The 27351-nt window shown below is 42.2% G+C and overlaps 2 protein-coding genes across 5 annotated transcripts; one reads left to right on the forward strand and one right to left on the reverse strand.

Moving 5' to 3' along the window:
• Window positions 1-580: 580 nt before the first annotated feature.
• On the forward strand, window positions 581-9271 carry CNOT8 (CCR4-NOT transcription complex subunit 8). 2 transcript variants are annotated; one of them, XM_071759333.1, is made up of 7 exons: window positions 581-674; window positions 1592-1788; window positions 3414-3607; window positions 5699-5860; window positions 6682-6826; window positions 7485-7595; window positions 7932-9271. In XM_071759333.1, the coding sequence occupies exons 2-7, from the start codon at window positions 1672-1674 to the stop codon at window positions 8082-8084; spliced, it is 882 nt and encodes a 293-aa protein (XP_071615434.1). In that variant the 5' UTR covers window positions 581-674; window positions 1592-1671; the 3' UTR covers window positions 8085-9271. The 2 variants fall into 2 exon arrangements, with proteins under 2 accessions (XP_071615434.1, XP_071615435.1); XM_071759334.1 differs by lacking the exon at window positions 581-674 and adding an exon at window positions 697-800.
• A 1186-nt stretch (window positions 9272-10457) lies between these two features.
• On the reverse strand, window positions 10458-27345 carry GEMIN5 (gem nuclear organelle associated protein 5). 3 transcript variants are annotated; one of them, XM_071759325.1, is made up of 28 exons: window positions 27098-27345; window positions 26708-26862; window positions 25333-25514; window positions 24666-24817; window positions 24337-24465; window positions 24021-24153; window positions 23418-23577; window positions 22818-23030; window positions 22285-22370; window positions 21781-21875; window positions 21282-21418; window positions 20295-20368; window positions 19766-19947; window positions 19538-19677; window positions 18921-19092; window positions 18439-18663; window positions 17829-17939; window positions 17542-17670; window positions 16987-17082; window positions 16572-16709; window positions 15864-16011; window positions 15626-15745; window positions 15295-15505; window positions 14504-14761; window positions 13680-13842; window positions 12292-12847; window positions 11806-11896; window positions 10458-11133 (listed from the first exon to the last, which is right to left on the reverse strand). In XM_071759325.1, exons 1-28 carry the CDS (start codon window positions 27255-27257, stop codon window positions 10978-10980), a joined length of 4572 nt encoding a protein of 1523 aa, XP_071615426.1. In that variant the 5' UTR covers window positions 27258-27345; the 3' UTR covers window positions 10458-10977. The 3 variants fall into 3 exon arrangements, with proteins under 3 accessions (XP_071615426.1, XP_071615425.1, XP_071615427.1); XM_071759324.1 differs by having other exon boundaries at window positions 24337-24468; window positions 27098-27332; XM_071759326.1 differs by lacking the exon at window positions 17829-17939 and having other exon boundaries at window positions 24337-24468; window positions 27098-27332.
• Between the last annotated feature and the right edge of the window lie 6 nt (window positions 27346-27351).

Genomic DNA, 27351 nt, shown 5'->3' on the forward strand with positions numbered 1-27351 from the left:
GCCCAGGGAAGGGGTGGATTCTCCATCCCTGGAGGTATTTAAAAAGAGCCTGGATGTGGCACTCAGTGCCATGGGCTGGGAACTGCAGCGGGAGTGGATCAAGGGTTGGACTTGGTGATCTCTGAGGTCCCTTCCAACCCAGCCAGTTCTATGATTCTATGATTTACACGGGAGAAGCCAACCTAAGAGTTCGCAGACATGGAAAATATTTGAACATATTTGAATTCCAGGCTGCCGGGCTCTCGGGGGGCCGTCAGAGCGCTGCGATCATTCACCTCCCTTCCCCGTCCCCCCCCGCCCGCGCACTTTGGGCTCGTCCCCCGCTCTCAGGGCGGCACCGCGGGCGAGTCCAAGCACCGCCCCGCGGGGGGGGGGGGTTGGGTGGGTGGGGGGGGCAGCGCTGCCGGTGCCTGCGCGCACGCGCACTCCGGGCAGAGCCGCGCGCGGCGTTCGCGCGCCCCCTCCCTTCCCCTCTCTCCCCTTCCGCGGGAGCGCGCGCGGCCGCGGGGCAATGGCGCGAGGCAACGCGCGCCCCGGTGGCTTCGCCGTTTCTCTCGCGAGAAAGGGAAGCAGCAACCCGGAAGTCTCGGCTCTTCCTATCCCCCGCCCCTCCCTCCCGGAGGCCTCATCGCGCCTGCGCGGAGGCGATCGGCCCGGCCCCGGCTTCCGGGCAGGTAGCGGTGGGGGGGGGGGGCGGGGCGGGAGATGGGGAGCCCCGGAGCAGACGAGACGTGGGGGGACCCGAGGGATAGAGCGGACGCGCTGCCCGCGAGCGGCGGGGTCCGGCGGCGCGCGAGCAGGTGCGGGCGGGGCGGCCCAAGGGGGGGACCCCCCCCCCCCCCCCCAGATCCCCCTCCATGGGATGAGGGGACGGGGGTCGGGTCATGGCCGCTTCCCCGCATCCCCAAGGCGCCGCACCGCGGGCTGGCGGCGGAGGGACGGGCCCGGCCCTGAGGCAGCGGGGTCTTTGTCAGCGGGGACGCCGCTCCTGAGCGGTGGCGGTTGGGTTGATTCCCTCAGGCAGCCCCGGTAACCGGGCGCGGTGCTTGGGGCGTCTGAGCGCAGCTGGGAGAAGCCCGGGGGTCGTTGGGGCCGTGTTGCGAGGAGCTGGTGAGGGGGGAGAGGTTTGGGGCTGCTGGAGCTGCGTTGGCATGAGCTGAAATCCCTTCCTCAGGTGGGCTTGAGCTGCCTCCGAGAGGTGTCTGTCTGCAAGGGGAGGCTGTAAAATGTTCTCTGACTCTGCCTGGAAGCTGTCGCGATAGCTGAGCAGTGTTAAACATGAGGGTGCCCTCCCTGTACATCTCACACTCGTAGTTTCAGAGTTGATGCCAGATGAAGGAGGGGATTTCTCTTCTCGTCTCTAACTGCAGTGTTAACTGTGCATCCCCTCCTGTCACCTGAAGAGACGCTGTAGATTTTTTTATTCAGCACGTTCACAGGAAGTGACAAATGCAAGAAAAAACTCAGTGCAGATCTTAAATAAGCTACTTGTACCTGAAAATGGAAGAGTGACTGGTTCTGCCAGAGCACTCGCTCTTCTATGTAGAGCTTTCTTCATATAAAGCACTACTAGTTTATCTTTTTCATGCAGCTCACCAGGACCACGCAGCTGGCAATTCTACACTGCCATCTGGATTCAACAGCAGCTGTCTCTACTCTGGTCCCTGCAAGATGCCAGCAGCCCTTGCAGAGAACAGCCAGGTTATCTGTGAAGTATGGGCAAACAATCTGGAAGAAGAGATGAGGAAAATCCGGGAAATTGTTCTAAGCTACAGCTACATTGCAATGGTAAATATTTTATACTTGGCTTAATTATCTCAGTGGAGGGATTTTTTGGGGGGAAAGGGAGTTGATTCTTGAGCAAGAAATTATTTCCCCCATCCCCATTCAAAATGAGCTAGAGGTTAAGTAGTGAAAAATTAGGAAGAGGTTCAGTAGAAGCTTTCCAGAATTTAATACATGTAATTTTGACCGTGGATTGAATGAAAGATCTGTGGAATGAATGAAAGAGAGAGAGACCCCACCTTAAAAAACAGAATTAATTTAATATTTAGCTGTGAATAAGTATTAGTTTATGCAACAGAAAAGTAAATAGGTCAGATGTACAATTGGATTTAAATCTTTAGTTTTCCACAAGTGTATTTGTCCTTTGAATGCCATTCTCTGTTTGGTTATGGAAGATGCCATGCAAGTGACAACCAGTCAGCTGGGCTGCCTCCTTTTTAGTGGGGTTGGATGTTGGAAGAAAAAGATTCTGGGCGTTGGTATGACAGTGCTCAGAAAGCTTTGCTTAAGAATCTCCCCCAGGTGAGAAGAACCTCTGTAAGAAAGTCTGTATATGCTTGGCAGGAGCCAGGGCATTACTTTAATAACTGGATTTAGTTATTATACTGTAAGTTATTCCAACTTGGCTGAGGAATGCTTGACTTCAGGATTCAAAAAGTCTATTAAAAGCAGGGCATAAAAACACATGGCCCTGCAAAGTTAGTGGCTGAACACAGTGTTGAATGCAGTTGTGTAAATTAATAAGATTTTTTTAATCATATATCACAGGGAAATGAGCTTTCTTGCATCTTTTGATATAATTGTGAGGTTGTGACCAGTTTTAGTGGCTCTAAGAGTGAACACACAAATGTCTTGGGCAAAGGAGAGATTTTATCAGGCACACAGTGCTGGATTCTTCCTGAAAGTCTTTGCCTGTGCTCCAGTCAGCAGAAATTACATGACCTGATCTGAGAGTAAAAATAGTCTAAAAGTTTGGGTTTCAGCAAAGATAGCACAGAATCACTGGCCAAGTAAAATGTTTTTCATCTACAAGGTGGCTGCTCCCCTGTTAGGGTCTGGTTTGGAGAGGAATTTTTGTTAATGTCAGCAAGTGTCAAAACCAGTGAAGGTTATCCCTGTGTGTGCTATTGAATTAACATGAGTGCTGAATTTAACTTGCATTTAAAACATGAAAGAACACTGAGTAAATTTAAAAAATGGTCAATTTTAGTAGACTTAGGGAAAATGGGAGTCTTTTGCAAGAGAGAGTTGCTTAGAATAGACAGTAGTGCTTATTGGATGGCTTTATAACACTTTTTTATATACAAACAATACTTGTTTATATACAAACAACAACAAAAACTTGTTTTATATACAAACAAAACTTGTTTTATATACAAACAAAACTGAAAGGATACTTGTAATAATGAATGCTATAGTTATAAAATTGTGTAGGAATTCCTTTAGTGTCTGACTTGCAGCAGCTTTCTGTCTGGATGAATACAGGAAAGGAGGAAAAAAAAAAAAAGTGATTTTTACAGAAGAATTCACAGAATGCAGTGCTGAGGCCTGCAAGTGTGGAACCCAGTGATAATAATGACTCCTTACAGACTAAGTGGCAAGTTAGGATTTTTCCCTTCCCTCCCCAGGACACAGAGTTTCCTGGAGTTGTTGTCAGGCCCATCGGGGAGTTCCGCAGCTCCATCGATTATCAGTACCAGCTCCTGCGGTGCAACGTTGACCTCCTGAAAATTATCCAGCTGGGCCTGACTTTCACAAATGAGAAGGGGGAATATCCTTCTGGCATCAACACCTGGCAGTTTAACTTCAAATTCAACCTGACGTGAGTCTCGAGATACGGAGTAGTTGCCTGTTCTGCTGATATTGTGCATTCCTTATGCCCATGAGCCAGCAATGTGCCCTTGTGGCCAAGAAGGCCAATGGCATCCTGGGGTGCATTAGAAAGGGTGTGGTTAGTAGGTCAAGAGAGGTTCTCCTCCCCCTCTATTCTGCATTGGTGAGGCCACACCTGGAGTATTGTGTCCAGTTCTGGGCCCCTCAGTTCAAGAAGGACAGGGAAGTGCTTGAAAGAGTCCAGCACAGAGCTACTGAGATGATTAAGGGAGTGGAGCATCTCCCTTATGAGGAAAGGCTGAGGGAGCTGGGTCTCTTTAGTTTGGAGAAAAGGAGACTGAGGGGTGACCTCATCAATGTTTTCAAATATGTAAGGGGTGAGTGTCAGGGAGATGGAGTTAGGCTTTTCTCAGTGGTGACCAGTGATAGGACAAGGAGTAATGGGTGTAAATTGGAGCATAGGAGGTTCAAGTTGAATATCAGAAAAAATTTTTTTACTGTAAGGGTGACAGAGCCCTGGAACAGGCTGCCCAGGGGGGTTGTGGAGTCTCCTTCACTGGAGACATTCAAAACCCACCTGGACACGTTCCTAGGCGATGTACTCTAGGGGGCCCTGCTCTGGCAGGGGGGGTTGGACTAGATGATCTTTTGAGGTTCCTTCCAACCTCTAGGATTCTATGATTCTTTGGCAAGTGCAGCTATCTGTGTGTTTGTCACTGGGGCTTGGGCTGAGCAATAAAAAATTCAGAGTCTAATACAGATGATGTGGGAGCTTATTTTGGCATGACTGGAGTTTGCCATAGTTCTGGAAGTCAACCAGTTCAAAAATCCTGTTCTTTAATATCCTTTTCTTTGAGAAATAGCCCCTCACAAATAATTTTGTGTGTCTTAAACATTATTTTTTTCCTGCAACGTTATGCCCTTAATCTTCATACATTTATAAAATTGGTCTCTTTTTGTGAAAAATAAATGGATGTGCTCTTTCCAACAAAGGAGAAAATGCCTTGTGACAGATCTGTGCTAAAATATAAACTGGGATCTAAAACCCCAAAATGTTGGTGTAATTGTGACATCTGTTCAGGAGAATGAATCTTGTTGGATGGAGTGTGGCAGCTGTTCGTGTCTCCTCCATACTGCAACATCCTGGGTTACAGCTGAAACAAGCTTCATCATCCCTTCCCCTGTAATTATAAAGACAAACTCGATGTAATTACCACTATAGCTGCCTGAAAACAGAGAGGGTTTATCTGGCAGATCCACACATTTATAGGAAAACATTCCAATTTTTGGGAACTGTCACTGAAGACATTACAAAGATTCATACCTAGTATGGGCAGGTCATACAGCTCTTGAACCCAAAAGATGCAGTATTTGCTTCCACAACTTTGTGAGCCTCTCAAAAGTATTGAAATAATAGTGAAGTGGTTTTCAGAGTGTGATCACTTCATTTGAGTCAATTATCATATTTGGCATGAATTTTGATCTGAGTGTTTCATGTCCTTCCTTCCTCCACCCTGCTCCAAATCAAACAATCTTGTACAGAAGTCAGGTTCCTGCTCACCTCTCCACACATCATCACTCACCCCTGCCCTCCTTCCTTAGTCAAGTATTACACAATTTTTGTTTACTCCTAAAGATGAAACTGGGGATGGTCAGTGGTATGCACTGTGAAGTAAAAAATAGAAATGTAGATGGAAATGATACTCTGGGCTTTAGAATTTCAGGTCTTCCTGTTTGGGAGAGCTCCCCTTTTATCCATGCTCTCACCTGGGGTGCTTCCATTCACCTTGCAGAAGTAACAGTTTTGAAAACATCATACACTTCTCTAGAATTTTTTTTGAATTTTCACAAGCAACTATTGTTATTAAATAGTTATGACTGCAGAATAGGTTGTTACGTGTGCAGGAGGTTGTAGTAGTTGTAGTAAAACTGATTTAATTTGAATATTTGGAGAGAGAAATGTGGAACACAGAGAGAGCCTACTGGTCACTCCAATTTTTTAAATAGTGCTGGGGGAGTTTTTTCTAAAATGAGCCTTTCTTGTTAGTACCTGGAGTGCAAAGTTGCTTTTCTTCTTCAGGGAGGACATGTACTCTCAGGATTCCATAGATCTCCTTGCCAGCTCTGGTCTGCAGTTCCAGAAACATGAAGAAGAAGGGATTGATACCCTGCATTTTGCTGAGTTGCTTATGACATCAGGGGTTGTTCTCAGTGACAGTGTGAAGTGGCTGTCCTTCCACAGGTAGGTCTGAGGTGGTCACTGAGGCTGTGCAGTGAGAAATCTCTTTTTGATTGAAATACTGTTGCTTTTGACCATGGAGACTGTAAAAAGTTTTAATCAGAATTAGCAGCTCTGCAGTTCTTGAAAGAATCATAAAGATACAAAAGCCAAGTTTAAGAATTAAGAACACTTGGCACTTCAGTTTGTACTGGCACTTACTACTGTGGTATGAATTTTGTCTATGCCTTTCCTTCCACTCTTAGAGGCTTCCTCTATAGAGTAAATTACTACTAATTATAGGAAGCACATTTCAGATTTTTAAGTCATGTGCATTGTGAAGTAGGTGTTTTGTTTCTTCCTTACAATGTTGGTGGTGGTCTCATCTTCATCTCTATATGTTTAACATAGAGAAAGAAATCCTTGTAGTTAAGTTGTCTGTCTTGTAATGTTTCAAGCAACTTGGATGACACAGTCTCTGGTCCTTGATATCATTGCAACTGAAAGGACTCAAGGGAGGAGGAGGTAGTGGTAGCAACCAATACTTAGAGGGTTGCCTGCTCTTCCATATTGCCCATAGTTACTGAAACTTGGAGTACTGGGCAGAAAAGTAGGTCAGCTGTTCTGGGGCTCAAGAGGTTAACCAAGGAGCCCAGGGAGCATTCAGAAGTTCTGCATTAACAGAGATCAGAAACAATTCTGGATCTGATCCAGAGTCTTATGAATGTGAGACAATAATCAGGTTTGAAAGCTACAGCATGTGAAACTCTTGTGAAAAATAAGATAGCAGTATGGGCTGAGTGTAGGTGTTACCTTCTATTTGATGTCTGTGGTTTTCTTTTCAGTGGTTATGACTTTGGCTACATGGTGAAGTTGCTGACAGATTCCAGGCTACCAGAAGAGGAACATGAATTTTTCCATATCTTGAACCTTTTCTTCCCATCCATCTATGATGTAAAATACTTAATGAAGAGCTGCAAAAACCTCAAGGTACTTGGTATCTCCCCAGCAAACAGGTGGTAGATGGGCATCCACACTGTAAATGTGCAGTAAGCCAAGAAACAGAACTGCTGTGTAGGCCAAGTTTTAAAGCTGGCAGGTGTATAAAAGCAAGTAGTCACACATAGGCACCTATGAGTAAGTTTGTATCTAAGAGAAGTTCCTTTCCCAGTTTTAAACTTATCAATATGCATATTATATAGGGGACATTCCCTAGGGGACAGTTTGTGTACCAGTAATGTCAGAGGCTAATGAAGTAACTCCTCTGCTTCACTGGGCAAGGTGGAGTATTCTTCTCACATGAATGACTTGATTAACTAGTAGACACCCCAAGGGTTGAAAGTAATTTATCTACTGAATCACAACCTTATTTGAGGGAGGGAAAGGTCCCACATTTGTAACCTATAAATGTACCCATGGTCATCCTAACTATCCACAGCAGGAACACAGGGTACTTAAATTTGAGAAGAGGATACATTCTTGAACAGTGTTTACAGCTGGGTTCCACTCACAGCTGATGTGAGTACACTGTTGTGAGTCTACTTTGATTCATCATAGCCAGTGTTTGCCCTCACATTTTGGAGGCAAGTGTGGCAATTTTGGTAAGAGATGGGTCTTGAAGATAAAATCTCTTGTGTTCTTTTTGCAGGGTGGCCTTCAAGAAGTGGCAGATCAGCTGGATTTGCAGAGGATAGGACGACAACACCAGGCAGGGTCAGACTCTCTTCTCACAGGAATGGCATTCTTCAGAATGAAAGAGGTACTTTATGGTTCTCCAGTTCCTATCCATAAATGTCAATATGCACAATGTGGTTCTTTGTTTTCGTTTGGGTTGCTTTGGTTTTCTTTGAGCCTTGTGGCCATCACACTTCAGACTTCATAATAGATGTTGTTGATACTGGCACAGACTTGTTCTGTTTATTCTTTCATGTGCTTATATGAATTCACATGCTGCATCTTAGAAGTGGCTGACTTCAAATGAGCTGCTTAATTAACACTGGGTGCCCTCCGATTTAGAGGGATATTTAAACAATACCTTTTTAAAGGTATTTTAAACAATGCCCCTTTTTCTTTTTTTTTTTTTTTTAATCTGCAGTTGTTTTTTGAGGATACAATTGATGATGCAAAATACTGTGGGCGGTTGTATGGCCTTGGCACGGGAGTGGCTCAGAAACAAAATGAAGATGTGGACTCAGCCCCGGAGAAAATGAGTATTTTGGCCATTATCAACAACATGCAGCCTTCATAAGCAGTGCCCCTCAGCAGAACGTGGTTACTTTAGTGGCAGCTGCTGTCCCCAGTCATTTTCCCTAATAATGTCTCAAAAGGCATCTACTGTACACAGCCTGCAGTTTTGCTGAAGAGCTGCATCTTCATTTGAAACCCAGAAGAGAACTGACTGAATTCCTAATGCCAGCATTTGTGGTTTGCCATCTTTTTAATACCAAGGGCAAAAAACAACCTCCTGTGTATACATACCTCTGGTTTTTTCTTCTTTATACTGTACAGAATCTGCAAGGAAGACTTTAACAGTTTGAATATTCAGTAGAGCTAAGGGTCTGGAAATCCAATTAAAATGGACACAGACATGCAGATGAATTTGTAAATTGTGCTTTATAAAGCTTATTTTAAAACTTCTGCATGTTGTGAGGGTGACTGCTTTACCTCATGTTTTGCTTATTTTATCGTTGTGTAGCCTGTGAAAACTGTTCCCTTTGATCACTGCAGAGGTTTGGGAATCTGTGGCATTAAAAATTATCCTTGCAGCTAAAAATATTCAGAGATTTGCTTTAACAGTAGTGGGAATGGATATTACTGGAGCTGATTTGATAAGCTCTCTACAGTCTCTAATTCAGTACAGTACAGGTTTGACCCATACTGAGCCTCATCTTAGTTCTTTTAGGTATTAATAAACTGTTCTGGAAATAGATTAAGAGGCCTAAAAGTTCACCTTTGACAGGGGACTGGACCAATACTCTGACTGCAGGTTTTTTTCAACTTAATCTACAAATTTTATTCTTCTTGCAACACCAGTAGTTCTGGAGATGGGTAAATATTTGTTCCTTTTTTCCACCTGGTCCCACTTCTCCAGCCCTTAATTTTATCACATGTAACAACAGGCAAAGCAGCTTCATTTCTCTTTGTTATCAACATCTGAAAAGTGGTTGGAGGATGGAAAAACACCTTGAGATTGATTTTTTTGAAAAAATGAGCTATTCTATAGTATCATTTTTCCATCCAACAGCTCTCTAATGACAAAGAAAAAAAAATAAAAATAACCCTTCTGGACTGACAAACAACATTTTGAGACCCTTTCTTGCATTTTAAACAAGCTTCAACAGTTTTACTAAGAGTTGAGGTTTAGGAGCTTTATTTAAAATGCTTGTAAATACTACTTGGTTTTAATTTTTTGTAAAATAAATTTTTTTAAAACCAGGCCTCGTTTTGGATTTTCCATCAAGCACTAAAATTCGCAAAGTTCAGGCTCTAAAATCTGAATTTGAGGGCTACATTCTCAGAAATGCTTGTTGCTTTCTTCTTTTCCCCTTTATGACATGCTGCTGGGGCAGGTCTTAGTAAAATCTGCTTTTGAGCTCATTGTGCAGTAGGTAATGAAAGCTGAGCTTATGATCTTTTTCAGGGACTTTTGTATTCTGTTTCTACTCATCTCTCAGCACAGCCAGCAGTACTGGGGAGTATTCTCTCAGTGCAGCATAGCCAAATATCCAGTCACAAATGTTTTGCTCATCTGTCCTGCATGAAGTTTTCCTGCTTCATTTTAACGTCAGTGGCTCTTGCCTGAAGTGGAGGAGGGCTTTTTGGTTTAGCACTAGCTCCCCCTCCTGGTTTTCAAGTACTTCATACAGAATTCAGCAGATTCTGGCTAGATTATCAAAATCACATATTTACAGAGGGATCTTCTTTTAATGTAATCCATGGCTTTCCTACTGCTCTTCAAGTTTTTCTAAGGGTTTACTCATCTTGGAGTAGAAAATTTATCAGTATCAGGCCTGCATTTTGACTGGAAGAATCTGGAACAACTCTTGATCTAAAAAAAAAAATCCATCCCTCCTACTTTTTTTCCTAAAAGAAGCTTTATTGTACTTATAAAATTCCTAAATTCATGACAGTCCCTCCAAGCCTAGCATGAATTTTTCTGGTGTATTAAAAAACTTGCTTTTAGAAATTACTGACTGATGAAATGTTCACTAGAGTTTATGCAACCTTGTTCTTAGGAAGAGTTTTTCTAACAAGTCAGGCAAAGCTGCAAGACTGGTCAAAATGTTGCATGTTCAAGCCTCCAGAATCTAGGATTGGTTTTGGCACCTCTAGGAGAGCAGCATTTCTAGAGAACTTGATAGTAGCTAAAATTTGCCATCACCACAGCAAAAAGCAGTTTGTTCATCCATGGACACGGATGCTGCCAAAGTGGGTACTTCTGTTGACCTGGAGAATTCCCATCTCTCTTGCTCCTTGTTCTGCAATCAAACATAAAAGATCTTGCCCTTCCTTTTATGCTCTACCAGGTGGCTTCACCACAGAAAGGTAAGTCATAGCATCTGCCTGTTTTATCTACTAAGTTTGATTTATGTAATAAATTTAACAAAAAAGAGACACCAACAACCCAGGGTTATTTTTAATGCATTTGCCATTGACTGATACTGGTTTCTGTCCATCAAATTAAATACTAATTTATAGTGGTAGAAGACTTTATTTAAAGGAAGGAAAATAAACTCACAATGTTTTTAAGAATAATACTAGCTTAAGGGTCAGCTTGCTTACAGTAACCAGTGTTTTTCCTGAGGGCAGCAGCAATTCTTCCTCTGCTGAAAGACTGATGCAGCTGCTCAAAACTGTTCTCTTATGAGTAAACAGCAAAAGCTTTCATTAGCATAACTTCCAACAAATAATAAAAAAAACCCTATACAAAAATCCTGTATACAGTTCAAGCCCACATCCTACTGCTTTTCAATTTTCTAACAGTCTTCTTAAGTAGTAGTTGTAGTAGCAGTAGATGACCACAAGTGAGTCTTTCTATAAGCCTGATTTTTTTGTAGTTTTATCCACAATAACTACAGCCATCAAAAAGAGCCTTCACTTGAAGAACAACCTAGATGTTAAGACAGTTTGGTCACAAAGTGTCATGTCAAAAACCTCCTGCCAGCCTTTTTGTGGATATCAGCATTCCCATGTTTCCTAAGGAGATCCAGTGCCTGCTCATGCAGTTCATGGGGGCACTGGGAGCCAATGTGAAGGAGCACAAGGCAGCACTCCAGCACATCTGGAAATGGGAAGACCTGCAAGAAAAGGAACATAAGGTAATGCCTACTCCTTTAATTATAAATTATTCAAGTACAATGTATTCAGGCAGTCAGCTCTGTAAAGACATTGCTTTATAGTATCTTGGAACAGATAGTTTTAAGTCAGATGCATTTTTTTTCTCTTCTTCCAGTGCATTAGCTTACTATTAACCAGGTTGGCCCCCTCCTGCTCAATCACCATGATTACCTTTGGTTATATTTTAGACTGAAAAAGGGATGAGACAGCCTAGGAAACATTGCTTTCAAATATGTGATGTGTAGTTTCTACAGTTGTTACTCTATATAGGCCATTTTATACCCTAAATTTCTGATTTTACTCTTTATCAAAACCTCTTGCATACATAATTCTAAGTAGCAAGGAGTTATTCTTAAATTCACACCAGAAAATTATAAAGAGAGAGAGATGGAGTATTCCATTGAGTTATCCCATGCAGGAGTTTTATCTAAACTTTCCAACTGCATGAAAAAAAGATGAGCTTGAAAGAAAAATAACACCTTGATGCTATGGGCCAATCTTCTCTCAAAAATGCAATAGGATCACAAAGAAAGTAACTGTTCCTTACTTCCTGTATGAAAGGGATTCTGTGATGAGGCTGCCCTTCCAAAAAGTCTGTCTTCAGAACCACAAAGCTGCTTCTGAAAACTTACCTTTAAATTGTCTGGAAATTCTGCTAGTTTCTGCTTTGCCTTTAGAAGCTGTTTTGTTAGCTCAGGGAGTGTAATTGGTTCTTCATCTTTACTGTTAAGAAAAGAGCAGGTGTCATTAGTAACTTTTGCTTAATTGATTGCAGAGCCTCCCTCTTGTACAGGCAGTGCAGGAGAGCACTGGACAAGTGTTACACACTCCAGGTGGTTCTTAGCAAAGTCCCAAATAATTTTTCCAACAAAGAGACAGACTTATTGGGTCATGCTGTTCCTTTTCATTATCCCCTGTGCATCAGGAAGTTATTCAGCTCTAGTAAGTTTATGTACATGATAGTTTAGCTCCAGGGAAGTGCAAGACTTTTGAGCTGTGTCCCTGGGTATCCAGTTTGAGATTACAGGCAAGCTGAGCTACAGAAGCAACTATCTGCACACACACACACACAAAAATGCAATGCTTTTCAATCCACTCATTAATGTTCTGAAGCTTACCAGTTCAGCTGGCTGCTGTCAGAGCATGGTTTGTCTGACCCAATCTCTGTACTCTGCTGCAGGTTGCTTTCCTGGGTGCTCCCATTTGTGTTTTCCTGGAGATTGTTCCTCTGCTGCTGATGCTGGTGGATCATATCTGCTAAAATCTGCTGGACCTCAGCTATATCTCTCTGGGTGTTCTGTAAAGCAGCAATCTCTTCTGAAAGGAGCACTTTGCAGCCACTCAGTTTTGCCTGCCTGTCAATCAAATCAGCTGAGCTTGTTCTTGAGTCACTTTCACATCTACAAACTTCAGTTGTGTTGCAGAGGTTTTCATCTGTCTTCACCACAGTTTGATCAGGAGTTTCTCCTGAAATGTAACCCTCCTCAGGAGCTGTCTGCTCACTGGGACACAGCACAGCATCTGAAACAGCCTTTTGCAAGACAAGGGAGTCTTTGAGTGGATTCCACCACAGGTCATACAGCAGTCCATAAGCCACAAAGGCCTCTAAGCTTCTGGAAGCATCCATGCTCTGAGAATTTGTGCTGTTCACTTTGTGTCTCAGGTCATCACAGCCTAATAGTGAAGAAAAGGATTACACACAGCTTACAGAGATTTCCAAAGAAAAAGACCAAATAAGGTAAGTGCGTGACTATTTTTTATACTAATCCTAGCCCTAGTTGTACTGGAATTTTTTGAGCTGAGGATGAGGTCCCCAGCACCATGAGTGGCCCAGATGAGAAAAGTGTGGTGGGAGCTACAGTGCTGTGCTCCCCTTGCTGTGCCTTTTCCAGCCCCTGCTGGAGAAGTCCCAGCTGTCCCTAGAGCTGTAGGCTTTGTGGCTCTCTGAATCCTAACCTTAATCCTGGAGACCCAAACCAGGGATTTATTCAGATGCTGGCAGTGTGGTGCAGGGAAGCAAACAGATAATATTTGGCTTCCTTTAAAAAACAGTACTCTGTTCTATCTAGTATGAGACTCTATATTCTTATAACCTACAGCAAACTTCCTTGATGCCAATATTCACATCAAGATACTCACATGATTAGGAGCTGTAAAATAAGTGTACTGCATACTCTGCAGAGAAGGATGGAAAGGACCAGATAGACTGATGTATAACTATGAGATGAACACAGCTTTCCAATGTCCCCACCTCCCTTACAAAACACAATTTCCTCAGTTTTCTACATCAGTCCCAGCAGCTGACATTGCTGAGTTTTCTTCCAGTCAGGAATTTTGATCACCCAACAGCTCTGGCACTAGCCCAAATCCACAGGTTTCCATATACATGGATATGTCTTGCTCTTTCCAAACATTATGCCTAGTAATATTAATGGACACAAAGCTGTGCTTGCAAGACAGATCCTCATATCTGTAATTGCCAGGAGATACACAGGATGAGAATTACCTTCAGGAAGGATGATGCTGCAGATCTCTTGCATCAGAGTGAAGTTACCAGCATCATAACTGCGAGTCACAGCTCCAAGAATACTTTTCACTGCCTCATCCCAGGCAGAAGTTTGATAGCTCAGGGCTGCAAGGGTCAGGTCATGGGAGATATGGAAAAGCACCTGCAGAAAGCACCAGAGAGTGTGATTAACAGTTGGACTGCAGAGTATGAATTCCTTACAGCTTAGACCACTGTGGAAGAACCCAGAAGCATCTGACCTCACCAAAAGCAATTTTAATGGCAACACAAGTTTCAGAGTCTCCTTTATGCAAGAGACAGAGCACTTTTACATTACTTAGAACTGGACAATCAGCTGCTGTACTTGCACATGTCCTACTAAATAGATGAGAAATGGGAGCACACCAAAGGACAGTGTCTCACTGTGGTCAGACAGAAGAGCTGCAGGAGCACCAGTCATCAAAGAGACCTTCAGAACTTCAACACATTTTAACAAGCAGCCCTGCCTCTCCTAATAGCTTGACACAAAACCCTGAATCACTGCTGAGGCTACTGAGCTCTGCCAATCACACTCACCCAGCCAAAACATCTCAGTGATCTCAGTGCTCATTGCTTATATTAATCTTACCCTGCAGAAACAAACTGGTGGCTACATAAGCCATCCAGCTGCCTATCTTCTACCCCTTCCAGAAAAAATCCTCATCCTGGAGCAGACTGCAGCCATCAGTCCCCTGGGAATGGCTGGCACAACACCACAAAGTGGCTGATTTTACTGCACATGTCATAGTAAGGCTTAGTGAGTATAAAGATCCAAACCCATTTACCTGCTTTGGGTGTGTGTTGCTGGTTGAAGGAGGATGCTCAATACTGTGCAGCTGCTCCTGTGCACTTGTGACTTGTTCAGTGGTGTCCATGCCAAACACATTCTGCCACACATCTATCACCATGTCAAAAAATGAGGCCTCTCTCTTCAGCTCCCAGCTATGATAACAGGGAGGCACTGGGCTCTTCCGGTCACAGGGATTTCTTTCACTGAGACACTTGCAAAGCAGTTCATTGAGGCAGAAAACAAGTTGTTGTCCCTTTAAAAAGAAAAAAATAGCTCAAAAAATCAGAGCACTGAGCTGGTGCTAAAAGAAAAATATCCCTTTACTGACTGCAGCAGGTAGATAAATTTGGGAACATCGTGGCTACGAGCAGCTTGTTGGTGCTGGACTGTTTCACAACTGCAGCTACCAAAGAACAATGCTGATAAGAGACTCTAAGGTCAGAAGGAAACCTCAGAAATGTTTCTGGATTAAGCCTCCAGCAGCTCAACATACTGTTAGCTCACTTGATCCTCACAGTGAGTACTTTCCTTCACTACTTTCTTCCTCTGATCAGTTTTGCAAACCTTAAATGAAATCCCACTTTTGTCACCTGCCTGTCCTAACCAATAAGCATAGAGCCTGTGTGCCTCCCCAACATGGGCCCTTTGTTAGAAAAATATTTTGAGGAAAAACCAGCTCAAAGGAGGACCTGTGGACTATTAAGATATGGAAAGTGGTGCCAAGTTGATTGGGTTAATTTGGAGACAAAATGCTGAAGAAAGCAGAAAGAAAACATCCAGACTCACAAGTAAAGTTTTATGTTGCCGAAGGACCTCCTCAGCTCCGACCCAGTTCCTGGATAACAGAAGATCTTGGGCACATCTCAGAGCCAAAGTTGCTGACAACTCCTCCTCTCCTGATATCAATGCAAGCTCAGCAGCAGTTTTAAGGGACGTCACATCCCCCTTTTTTGCCAACACCTTAACTGCATCATAGGGTGAGGAAGCCCCCAAATAACTGGAGACAGAAGTAAATTGACTTGTTTAGTACTAAAATAAGGATAAACCTGTTAACAGATTTCAGCTACAAAAATTCTTTTTTGTTTCAGACCAATTCTGCCTTCTCAGTAAGACTCACCATTTGGCAGCCATGGAATAATGTCCATCTTTCTCTAACAGAGCTGCCCAGCTGGTATAAAGTTCCTTCAGAATTGGATCTTCTGGACGTAACCTGGCCTTAGCAATTACAATTGCTTCTCTGTTGCACATAAAGAAACCAGATAGAGTAAGTTAATTGGCTGTGTACAAAGAGTGAACAAAAATGCCAAATCCATCCCACCAGAAAACCAGAGAACAAATCATAAATATACAGCAACCTGTAAAAGTGGTTCACTTTCAGAAGCTCAACAGCCTCGTACACTTTATGGATGGACAGGAGATGGGAGGCAGCCTTCACATACTGCTCCTGAAAACACAGCTGCTTTGCAAAGGCTTCTACTGTCCAAACCCAGGCCTGATATCCAACTGCAAAAAAGAAGGCAATACAATTGGAGGCAAAGTTTTAAAACTCAAAATAATTCCTGTGGAATGACATCATCACTGGTTTCTTCAATATGTACCTTTCCTCTGCCCCAGATTAGTTTCCCGTTTCTTAACCAGCCTAACACAAGTTACTGAGGCAGTGAAACAGGGTAAAGCTATGGCTTTAACACAACTGTAGGGCTTTACTACCACTAAAATAACCTAAAGGCATATTTAAACCAACAGCAAAGCATATCTAAACCAACACAAGAACTTTGTGCTTGCAAGGATGGGCCTGGTCCTTCAAGAAGTCCAAAAGGAAACCACTCTGTATCCTGTTATTCCAACCTTAGGGTGCTTAGGGTCTTTCTCATAAATAAGGTATTTTTTGTGTTTGATTTTTGTTAATCAGGCAGTTACAGAAGCAACTTTCTTCCCATCTGAAACAATAATGGGTTTCCAGTCTAGACCACTCAGAATGAGGCCACCCTTGGCAGATATTACCCTTGGAATTCCCTTGGCAGGTAATTCCATCTGCTTATATGTTACAAGAACAAACATACCCATGGGTGACATTGCTACCAGCTGGTCTGTCAGCTCTCCCCTCTCAGCAGCTGCCTGGAGGACACCTTTCATATCTCCTTTCCACAACATGAGCTGCTGAAAGAGCTCTGGATGCCCATTCTCCAAATGCTGTTTTCCTGTTGGAAGCAAACACACCTCCTATCAGCATGAGTGCAATAACATTATTTGCCATAGGAAAATACTTTGGCAAAAGTGAGATTATTTAAGCTTAGGGTATTGCAAGTTTGCATCTGCAAGATGTAAAAAGGTACTTGGGAAAAACATGTCTTCTTTTCACACAGATCTGAGTATTTAATCCTACACTTCGAAGAAAATTCAAGCATCTTTCCCAATTTGTTTTCTTCCTGAATGAGAGAGTTACAATCAATATATTGTCAGAGTGGATTCACTTACCTTCTACATCAATCATCTTGTGCAGAGAAGCCCTGTCTGTGAAGAGCCCCAAGTGGATGCGATCCTTGAGCTCAGGAGATTTGTCTTCATTTTCATCTAAACCAGGTAAAAAGAATGAATATTTAACAATTTGCAGATCAACACTTACATCTAAGTTTGTTTAAAAGGATGATGTTTGTGCAGAGTGCTTATTCTAAATCAAACACAGCGTGTTCCTTTGCATGCTTTAAAGAATAATACTGTGAAAATACAAACATCTCCCCTCAGGGCTTATTCTTTCCTGTCCATATTACACATCTCAAAGTGAAAAACACTTTGCACATATGCAGACAATTCCACCCTCCCTCCACAACATAGGGTCCTACTCAAAACTAACTGGAGTGGCTAAAGTGTGCTTGTAAGAGAAGTTAGATGACACCACAACTAGTTAGTTATGCATTTTGATAAAGGTAAGGACTTAAAAAAATAAATCTTAGTGGTCAAACTCAAGTCATTGGACAGATGCTTCTGATTACTTTAGAGCACCCACCCTCAAAGTATTTTTTAGACTGATACCTTTGGTTTTCAGACATGCAGCCAGCCTCAAGCAGTCCTGGTGCAATTCATCTTTTGATCTGTGATCCATGAATGTGCTGAAGGGTAGAATAGAACGAGGCTTCCTCTTCTTCAGAGAGGCATCAGGAGCTGCAAAATGAGACACATTTTAGTCACTGCTGCACAGTGCTTCATGTTGAAGAGATTTTTAAAAGCACACTGATTTGGTGTCACACTGGGAAGGGAAGCTGCAGCCAAACATAAATCTAGAGTGAGGAACTCAGCCTTAAATATATAAATATACTAACTTGGTTTCTCCTTAGGTGGATCCTTTTTCACAGGAGTGGCTTTCTGGGACACAAGAGTCTTTGGCAAGCTGAATGAATAATCACATGCAGATGAAGATGTATCCTTGGACACTGTGGAGTTAAGTGGTAAGAAAGAAATGAAATAAGGAAAAACAATGCACAAAAAAGCCCGTAGCAGAAAACTCTACATATCCACACTCTACTATTTTAATTCAAAAAAAATACAGAAACCAAGCTTTGCTTTGGCATAGAACTTAATAGCTTTTTCAAGAAAGGAAATGTTAAGAAAACATTACAGAACTGCCAGGAAGTTAAATAAGATTTCAACAGACACAAATGAAGGTCCACCAGTATTGGAAGATTTATCAAGCCAACACTGATAAAAAATGACATAGTTTCAAGCCAAACACAGCAATTTTGTCTTGGCCAGAATCTTAAAGACAATCAGTCCCAAACTACTTTAGAAAATCATGAAAGTCATTCCAGACCCATATTTCCTTCAAGTGAGCTATCTCAAAATGAGAAAATCTGCATGAAAATATTAAACTTGGTGATGCTCTGAGGGGTGAACAGTCTGGCAATGACTGCACTAAGATAAATGGATTATTACCAGTCATGGAGACTTTATCAAGCAACTCTGTCTCCTGAGCTTTTTCTCCTTCATGCTCCAACACTCCATTTTCCTCTAGCATGATTTCCTTCGTGCTCTCATCTCCATTCATGACATCACTTAGATCCTGCTTGCCTGGACTCTTTTCAATAGGCTTTTTTTTCTTCTTGGCTTTGACTTTTGGTTGCATGCTTCTTTTTTTCTCTAATTCTATACTCTTTTTGCCTGTAAAAGGTTGCAAAAGTTAACCCTGATATTATCTGTAGAAATTTTACTATATTAGCTGTCTGTAAAGATCATAATTTGGTTTCCAGATAAGGATACAGCTCAATCTAAATCTAGACAAAGTTTATTCCTGAAGAGGTTGCAGGCAGATACGGAATTCAGCAAAGAATTTATCGTACCAATTAAATGGAGCAACCCTCTATTTCACAGCTCCAATGTCATTGTCCAAAAAGGATCTTGTGTGTGAGTACACTTACCCTGAGGAGGCCGTGTGTGCTGCTGCTTTGATATTTGCCATTTGTGAACAGAAAAATCATCTGCTCCTGTATAAACAGAATCTGGATCCACTGGTGACCACTGGACACTCAGTAGCCGGCCCTCGTGCCCTCGGTAGTTGCTCAGTGGCTCTTCCTTCATAACATCCCATACCTTAAAAACAAGAAAGAAAACCAATACTGTAAGAAATGCTTCTCTTCCTCTAATGCTCTGCATTTTCTCTTCAGTGATTTGCACTTGTAGGAGCTTGGGTTTTTTGGGGTGTTTGCACAGATATTTCAAATGCCAGCATGCAAATGGAGAAAACTCAGGGCTTCCTCTGTTTGCATTACATATGCATAACACTTTTCTTAGTCAAGGAGCCAAAAGTGCTAATATGAAAACAGTGACTGGACTCACAAACCAATCTGCAAGTCACAAAAACGTACAGATACCTGCATATCAGGTGTCCAGAATCAGTTGCCAAAGGTAGAACTGCAGTACCTCAGTAGTTTTATCTCACAAAAGAAGCTTTGCTGTTTAATCAGCTTGGTTCTACAACACTGTAGAATGAATGATTTGAAACTAGAAGAAAAAATGAGTGGCTGTGGAACAATACCTGTGCAGTGCCATCATAGCAAGCAGACACCAATCTTCCCTCATGGTGGGGGCTCCAAGAGAGACTTGTGATTTTAGCTGTGTGCCCAGCCAGAGTTCTAAAAGGCTCTGTTATTGTCAAAGGACTTTCTGAAGTGCCCTCTGGAAGAAAAAAGAAAAGGATAAAGTATGGCCAGGAAGATGAACTGTGAGTAAATCAAAACATGGAATATAATATGCAAACTGTTACCTATGATGCTTTTCAGGTTATGCACATAAATAGTGGCATTGATTGAGCCTGAAGCTATCAGGTAACTCAGCTCTGGCTGGCTCCCATGATCATGATGCCAACGAATAGCATTAATCAATTTATGGTGCTGCTGGATAGTGCAGAGCAACTTCAAGTTTGGTGCCTGGAATATTTCAATTGAGCTGAAATGTAAGAACAACAGTGTAAGAATTCCAGGAGTCAGGGAAAACAGGATATTTTGTCATCTTGCATGAGCAGAATTACAGAACATGAAATAGAGTAACTAAACGAGTTTTTCTTTTCTGGATTCAATTCAAACCCTCATTTAGTACATCAACAAAATGTGATCCAACCGTATGTGGATCCTAGAAAAATAATTTAACATGATGATGTGAATCCTCCATGCCTACAGTGGCTAAACAAGGAATGCTGTGTTATCACGACTGGCTGTGAAAAAACAAACCAGGATAACAAAAAGCACTTTTGTTTCACTACAGAGATACTACCTCAACGTGCAAGTGAAACATACCCATCTTCATTGCCAAGAGCCAAGAGTTTGCCATCTGGTTTCCAGCTGATCTCTGTATGTGCAGGCAGTTTGTGCTGTAGAAAGAAGCCACAACTATTGCCAAATGCTCTTAAATCACTCTCACGTTCAACAGAGGAAGACAAGACTGTCAACCAGACAATGAAAATCACAATTGCTTTTCTAGCAGTGACAGAAGCTTAAGCAAGTAAGAAAGACTGAACTGATGCAAGAACCACTGATTATTTTTATCAGTTCAGTGAAATGTCTCAATTTTAGATTAGAGGAGGACCTTGATGCTTGATCTCCATAAGCTCCTTGAAAAGCCTCAGACATTGCAGGCAAATTGTACATTTCAAAAGAAACAAAAAGTTTACTTGAAATTATTTCTATTCTTTCTAATTCAGATGAAAGCAATTTACAGATTAGATGCCTGGATGGTAATCTCTTAATTTGAAGTCTTCTACTCAAGGAAGTAGCCAAAACCCAGCTGTTACAAATCAATATAGTTTGATAGTTCAGTTGACTTATGCTGACTTAACAGCAACTGATGATCAAACCCACTTCACATATTTTGTACTTTTAGCTAAGAAATGACTTTGATCAATACTCAAATGATAATCAATGATCATACTTGAAAAGATGTCATGGTCAGTAATGTAAATGGAAAAAAAAACCTGCAAAATCTTGACTGCCTTTACTACAACATTTATTGAAAAAAGAGAGTTAACATTTGAAAAGAGAACTAGAGAAGTTGAGGCAGTTAACTCATGCCCACCACTGATCTAAGTTATGGCACTATTCAGGATATTACTTCAAGTGCTTTGAAACTGGAAAGCTCTGGATGAATGAATTATTTTATACAGTGACACACAGCTTTAAAACCACACTTTAGATGTCAATTTCACTTTTCTGGTTAAGTAAATTTCACAGTAAAAAATTAAGTAACTGACCACTCTTTTTCAGCATGAAAAAACAAATCATACTCACTTTGATTGAATTAGTGTCTCGGATTACTTTATTGATGTCATTTGCTTCTCCATTAAGATTCCAGGGGTTGTGTTGGAAAACAATACCTTCTCCAGCACAACTATATAAAGTTACAGGGGGCTGTTCACCTTCTCCTCCTGTCCAACAGAGAAAAGAAGCTAAATGCATGATGTTCTTCATCAATCTTAGCAGAAGTGATCAACTACAAATCAAAATATTATTTTAAAAGGCTATATACATGCTTCCATTGCCAGCTATCTGGCAACAAGAAATTCTCACAATAAAACCTCCTAAATTCCCTAATTTCTACCAATAGATCTTGCCACAGCACAACCACTACAAACTTTAAAATTCCCTTTAAAGTTTCTTAGCTGATAGAAAGGATTGCTATGGAGCAAATGGGGCTCCTTTTCCTAAGCAGGGAGAGCATAACAACTTCATGGCATCTGTGTGTTCTGCAGGGATGTTTCACTTTGTCACAAGGCATTGGAAGACTCACCAGAAGACAGAGGAGGAGTTGGAGGCCCCCAGGCTAACGTGTACACAGTCTTCTTGTGGTAAGTACTGGAGATCTGAGGTGGTTTATTCTTAGCACTGGGCAGCCAGATAAAGATACAGGGACAGTCAGGTTTCAGCAAAGGGAAATAAGTAAAACAAACAAAAAAACAAAGGCAAAGCAACATGGTTCCAGTGGTGAAAACAGACACCAGGTGCTTAATACATATGAAAGCCATGGCTCAAGCAAGCCTTCTTTAACATCTCCTGGAGGACACTACTAAAATCATCATAAAACTGTCCTGGTGACCTGCACCTGCATGTTGGTTTTATTCTCTGAAAATGTCTTTTACTGATGTCCTCCTACAGGTGATCTCTGCTTCTGCTATTTTTAGTTTAAGTAAAGTTTACCTCAGAATCACACATAATGGGGAAATTAAAATGCACTGAAATTCCAACTGTTAAACTCATTTTAATTTAATCCTGAATTTCAAAGCTCCTTTCTTACCTGGTGGAGAAGGTGTCAAATATGCCAACTTTTCCATCATCTGTTCCAAAAGCCAAGCAGCCTTCCTTAGTTGGATGCCACGCTAACTGCAAACAATACAGAAAGAGATGCATAAAGATACAACTTACAGACACTCTAAGTAATACACAAAAAAAGAAAATACTGAAACTAATGAGCAAGCACCATCCCTTATACCCAACCTTAAGACATCTGTATGATTTTTTGTGCCTGTCAAACTTCCTAGCAGAGCAGAGAAAAAAAGCAAGAAAGTAATGTAACAGCCAGCTGAACTTCAGCTGATTTTCACTATGCAATGAAAGCATCCAGGGTTATAAAAAGGGCTAAAAATGTGTTGCCAGACTCTAAAATATATTGTATACCAAAATAATCAAGTAAAAATGGAACAACTCGGCTTTAAATATTTTTGGTTGGGAAAAGCCTTCAGAGTGAAAGAAAAATACTCTGTGAAGAGAAAAATGGAGTGAGAGAAGGAAAAGAGGCAAGAGAAAAAGGGAAATCAAAGACACACTTACTGCTGTAACCTTGGATTTTATGCTTTGCCAGTAGGTTTTAACATCATAAATATTGTTCAGGGACAAAGTATTCCACACTCGGATCATGCTGTCTCCAACACCAATGGCAAGACAGCCTGGGTCCACAGGGGAGAAGGCAAGACTATAGACAAATCCCCCAAGTGAGGGCATGGTCCAGCTACATTCAAGATTTGATAGGTCCCAGCACTTCACCTGAAGAGTATTTAAGGAACAAGGAATGGTTAAATGTAAAAAGAGTGACTGGTATGACAAGGAAAACCACATCACAAGTGAAGTGAAGAATCAGAGGTTCAAATTCAAGGCTTTACACAGAATGTGATCTGCACCCAGAGAATTACAGGTCACAGACATAACTGTAACAATTGGATGACTGTAATGGAGTGGGCAAAATTACTGTATTTTAATCACAGAATAGTTTAAGTTGGAAGGGACCATTAAAGATCATCTCATCCAATCCCCCTATATTGATCAAGGACTAAGGTCCTCTTCTGACTTCAAAATAGGGATCCTCTGCAGCTTCACTCAGTCAAATCATGTAAGTATGGCTATTTCTATGTTAATTTTATAAAATTGTCTTACATCTCTGTCCATTGAAATGGAAAAAAGGAGTTCTTTGTCTTGATGCTTCACAGAACTCAGGTTGAACACAATACGGGTGTGATTTTGTCCTTCTGAAGATCCTAAAAGTGTCCATTTCCGTTTTCCAGATAGGGTCAAGTCCCAGAGTAGCAGTTCTCCTCTGCAAAATATTAAGTGTGCATTTTGTTTTTCAGCTCAGAAGAGCAATATATGCTATATAGAGACTATATTACATGTATACACACTGCAAGTACAAGAGTAATACAGCTGAACACACATCCACTGCACGTGCCTGTACACAGATTACACACATGCAAGCACCACTGTGTACAAATGACATCCATGGTTAACCACAGAAAACTGACACGTCCTTTGTCCCAGTAGATTGGCAAAACCACAATTAGTACCTTTAGCAGTCAACACTTCATTAAATCATTAGACCAATTATGGGATAAATAGTAGTTTTGTAGTACTGAACTCCCACCTATCTTCTCGCCAGTTATACTGGGAAAGAAGGAGGTGTCAAAGTTTCCTACCCAGCTCCTCCTGATGTCTTAATCTGCAGTTACTGGCAGTACTGAGGCTGCTGAGTGTCCTGCTTACCCAAAAGAGCTGGATACAATTTCTGTGGAACGACCAGAGGGCCAGTGAAGAGTCAGCCAGATGCGCTCCTTAACAGTGGGATCAACAGCTCCACCCCTTCTCTTGGTGGGAGGCAGCTTCAAAGTCATAATACCTGAGGAACCAAGAGGGATCATTTAGACCTACATCAAAATTCTCTGAGAGAAAAAGAAGTCCTGTGACTTTGAAGCTTTAAGTACAGTCCCCATGCTTTAAACTATCTGGTTACCACACAAAGGCTGCAGTTAGTTTTCCACCATGCTGTTATTGTTTATCTCACATTATTAATCTTACTTACTTCTGCCCCTAATACAGCTCCATATTCGTACAGTCTGATCTTTGCTTCCTGAAGCCAGGTAACAACCTTTCTTCGTGGCTGTGTCCTGTGTCAGCTCCCCATTTGGAACTCTGCCTTCCTCTGATGGAGCTGCTGGATACCATTGAAGCCATATTATTACCCTTCATAATTCAACACTTCATTAAGTTAACTGAAAATACACTGATTTGTATCAGAATATACTTTATTAAGCTCAGCAGTTGGCTTTGTGCTTAGCTACTTACTGACTTTCTGTAAGGAATTCAGCTCTCTAGAAGGACATTTACATGAACTACAAATCTTCTACATACCCTGGAACTCATCTTGCCAGGCAGGTAACCTTTCTTCACCAGGCACAGGACACCAAGCCAGACAATGGATTTCATCATCATGGCCTCTTAGCCGATGAAGGACTTCTCTTTTCCTGCTGATATCAATTATAACCACCATGCCATCCTTGTAGCTAAAAAACAGAGATTTTAATTAATGAAGAGATTCTTGGTATTTGATCTAATTTCTGAGCTCTTTATCCAGATCCCTGTCACCTTATTACAGAGAAGCCAAATCACAAGCATCAAGGAGACTGTCAGAAGTGCAGTGTGGGACTGGTGGCCCTGCAGCTGCCCTTTTGGTACATTTGGGTTCAAGACTGACAGCAATTCATTAGTAACACAGCTTTGACAGTAAAGTTTAATTTTAAAATGACAGTTTTAAGAAACTTCAAAGATGCAAACCAAACCTGAACCCTTGTATCATTACCAATTTCTGTGTTTTGCAAGTCTACTAAATCTAAACGTTATTTCTAATTTCTAGTACACTGGAAGAAAAAAAAAATGGCTACCAAAACCTCTTAAAATTAACCTTAAAATTATGTTGCAAAAATTCACACTCGCATTCTTGTAGCAGAAGAACAAAAACTGTAATTTTTTGTTATTTGTAATGTAATTAATATTTACCCAAAATGTAATTAATATTTACCCAATTGCCACGAGGTTTTCATTATGAGGAGAACAAGTGAGACAAAAAATTGTCCGAGGCTCTGGGAAGAACTGCTGGCTGTCACTTCTGTGGAGCCAGTGACAAACAATTATTCCTTTTTCATCCCCAGATACTATCAGATCTTTCACAAGAGGTGACCAGTGCAAGGCTGAGATGGCATTCTGAAGAAAGAGAATTGAACACATTTGAAGCTGCTTCACCACCATCTGACAGAACAATGGGCAGAAAGTAACCTGTGAGTATTTCCAGCACCAACTGAGTTTGTTCTAAAGTGTTCCAGTCCTTTTGGGCTGTGGGATGATTGGAGTCTTTGCCAACATCCTGCCCTGAGTGACAGTAACTGCTCAGGTCTGTGTTCTCTGTTCTGTGTGGAACTTGCTGAACACATTTTAAGTGAGCTGGTTAAGTGGCAATGAGTACCCAGGAGCTTTTTGTTTACTGAGGCTTTGATGGTAACCAACAGCTCATTAAGGTGATTTAACAGTGCTGAGGGCCTAAGGCTAGGTAAAAAAAAAAAAAGAAAAAAAAGAAAAAAAAGAGAAAAAAAGGAAAAAAGGAAAAAAGGAAAAAAGGAAAAAAGGAAAAAAGGAAAAAAGGAAAAAAGGAAAAAAGGAAAAAAGGAAAAAAGGAAAAAAGGAAAAAAGGAAAAAAGGAAAAAAGGAAAAGAAAAGGAGAAGAAAAGGAGAAGAAAAGGAGAAGAAAAGGAGAAGAAAAGGAGAAGAAAAGGAGAAGAAAAGGAAGGAAGAAGAAAAGGAAGGAAGAAGAAAAGGAAGGAAGAAGAAAAGGAAGGAAGAAGAAAAGGAAGGAAGAAGAAAAGGAAGGAAGAAGAAAAGGAAGGAAGAAGAAAAGGAAGGAAGAAGAAAAGGAAGGAAGAAGAAAAGGAAGGAAGAAAAAAAGGAGGAAAGAAGAAAAGGAGGAAAGAAGAAAAGGAGGAAAGAAGAAAAGGAGGAAAGAAGAAAAGGAGGAAAGAAGAAAAGGAGGAAAGAAGAAAAGGAGGAAAGAAGAAAAGGAGGAAAGAAGAAAAGGAAGGAAGAAGAAAAGGAAGGAAGAAGAAAAGGAAGGAAGAAGAAAAGGAAGGAAGAAGAAAAGGAAGGAAGAAGAAAAGGAAGGAAGAAGAAAAGGAAGGAAGAAGAAAAGGAAGGAAGAAGAAAAGGAAGAAAGAAGAAAAGGAAGGAAGAAGAAAAGGAAGAAAGGAAAAGAGGAAAAAAGGAGAAAAGCTGTCCAGAAGTGTTCAAAGCTTTGATTTCAGCGCAACTGAATTTCATGCTTGGTTACAGTAACATCACCCTGCTTTGTCTGCAAGACCTACATAAAACCACCCCCCCCGGTGATGTTTTCCCGTCCCGCACCCCACCTGGTGCAGGGTGTACTCGGCCACCCCGCTCAGCGCTCCGGTGTCCCAGATTCTGACGCTCCCGTCGTCCGAGCTGCTGGCGCAGAGGTTGCTCTGCCCGGGGCATCGGCAAAAGGCGAACCCGGAGATCCTTTCCGTGTGCCCGATGAGTTCTCCTGCACCGACAGCAAGAGCCCGGGATGGAACCCCCGTGACCGCACGGAACCTGCCCCATCCCGCACCCCTTCCCCGGGGCTCCCACCCCCCCCCCGGTGCTCCCGCCTCCCCACGTGTCCGAGCGGCTGCCGGCGGAGGGGCGGCCCCGCGCCTCTCCTATAAAACCCGGGGTTGAAGAGTGGTGCCGGGGAGGGCTGCCGGCGGGCCCGGGGTACCCGGAGGTTGCGGCTCTACCGTAAAATTCCGGTGCGGCGGCGCTGACATCCAGCAGGCAGACGCGGTGCCTCGCCGCGAAGCCGAAGAGGCGGCCATCGCCGCTCGCATCGCTGCAGCGGCTGCTGTACCAGTTGGGCGATGCGGGCAGCACCCGCACCCCTCCCGCTGCCGCCGCCATCGGCCCCGCTCGCCCCGCACCGCCCCACGCGCCGCCGCCGGTAGCCGCGGGCGCTGCCGCCAAGCGCCGCCGCCGCCGTCGCAAAACCGTCGCA

Source organism: Heliangelus exortis, chromosome 15 (genome assembly GCF_036169615.1).
Source record: "Heliangelus exortis chromosome 15, bHelExo1.hap1, whole genome shotgun sequence".
In the NCBI taxonomy this organism is placed as follows: domain Eukaryota; kingdom Metazoa; phylum Chordata; class Aves; order Apodiformes; family Trochilidae; genus Heliangelus; species Heliangelus exortis.

Excerpts from the sequence above, each read along its gene's own strand:
- CNOT8 (XM_071759333.1), top strand. The coding sequence starts at position 1,672 with ATGCCAGCAGCCCTTGCAGAGAACAGCCAGGTTATCTGTGAAGTATGG. Across the intron at positions 1,789-3,413 it reads GCTACAGCTACATTGCAATG|GACACAGAGTTTCCTGGAGT; the intron begins GTAAATATTTTA and ends TTCCCTCCCCAG. Across the intron at positions 7,596-7,931 it reads CATTCTTCAGAATGAAAGAG|TTGTTTTTTGAGGATACAAT; the intron begins GTACTTTATGGT and ends TTTAATCTGCAG.
- GEMIN5 (XM_071759324.1), bottom strand. The coding sequence starts at position 27,257 with ATGGCGGCGGCAGCGGGAGGGGTGCGGGTGCTGCCCGCATCGCCCAAC. Across the intron at positions 19,948-20,294 it reads GCTCTTGGCAATGAAGATGG|CTCAATTGAAATATTCCAGG; the intron begins GTATGTTTCACT and ends CTTACATTTCAG. Across the intron at positions 15,506-15,625 it reads TATTCCATGGCTGCCAAATG|TTATTTGGGGGCTTCCTCAC; the intron begins GTGAGTCTTACT and ends TTCTGTCTCCAG.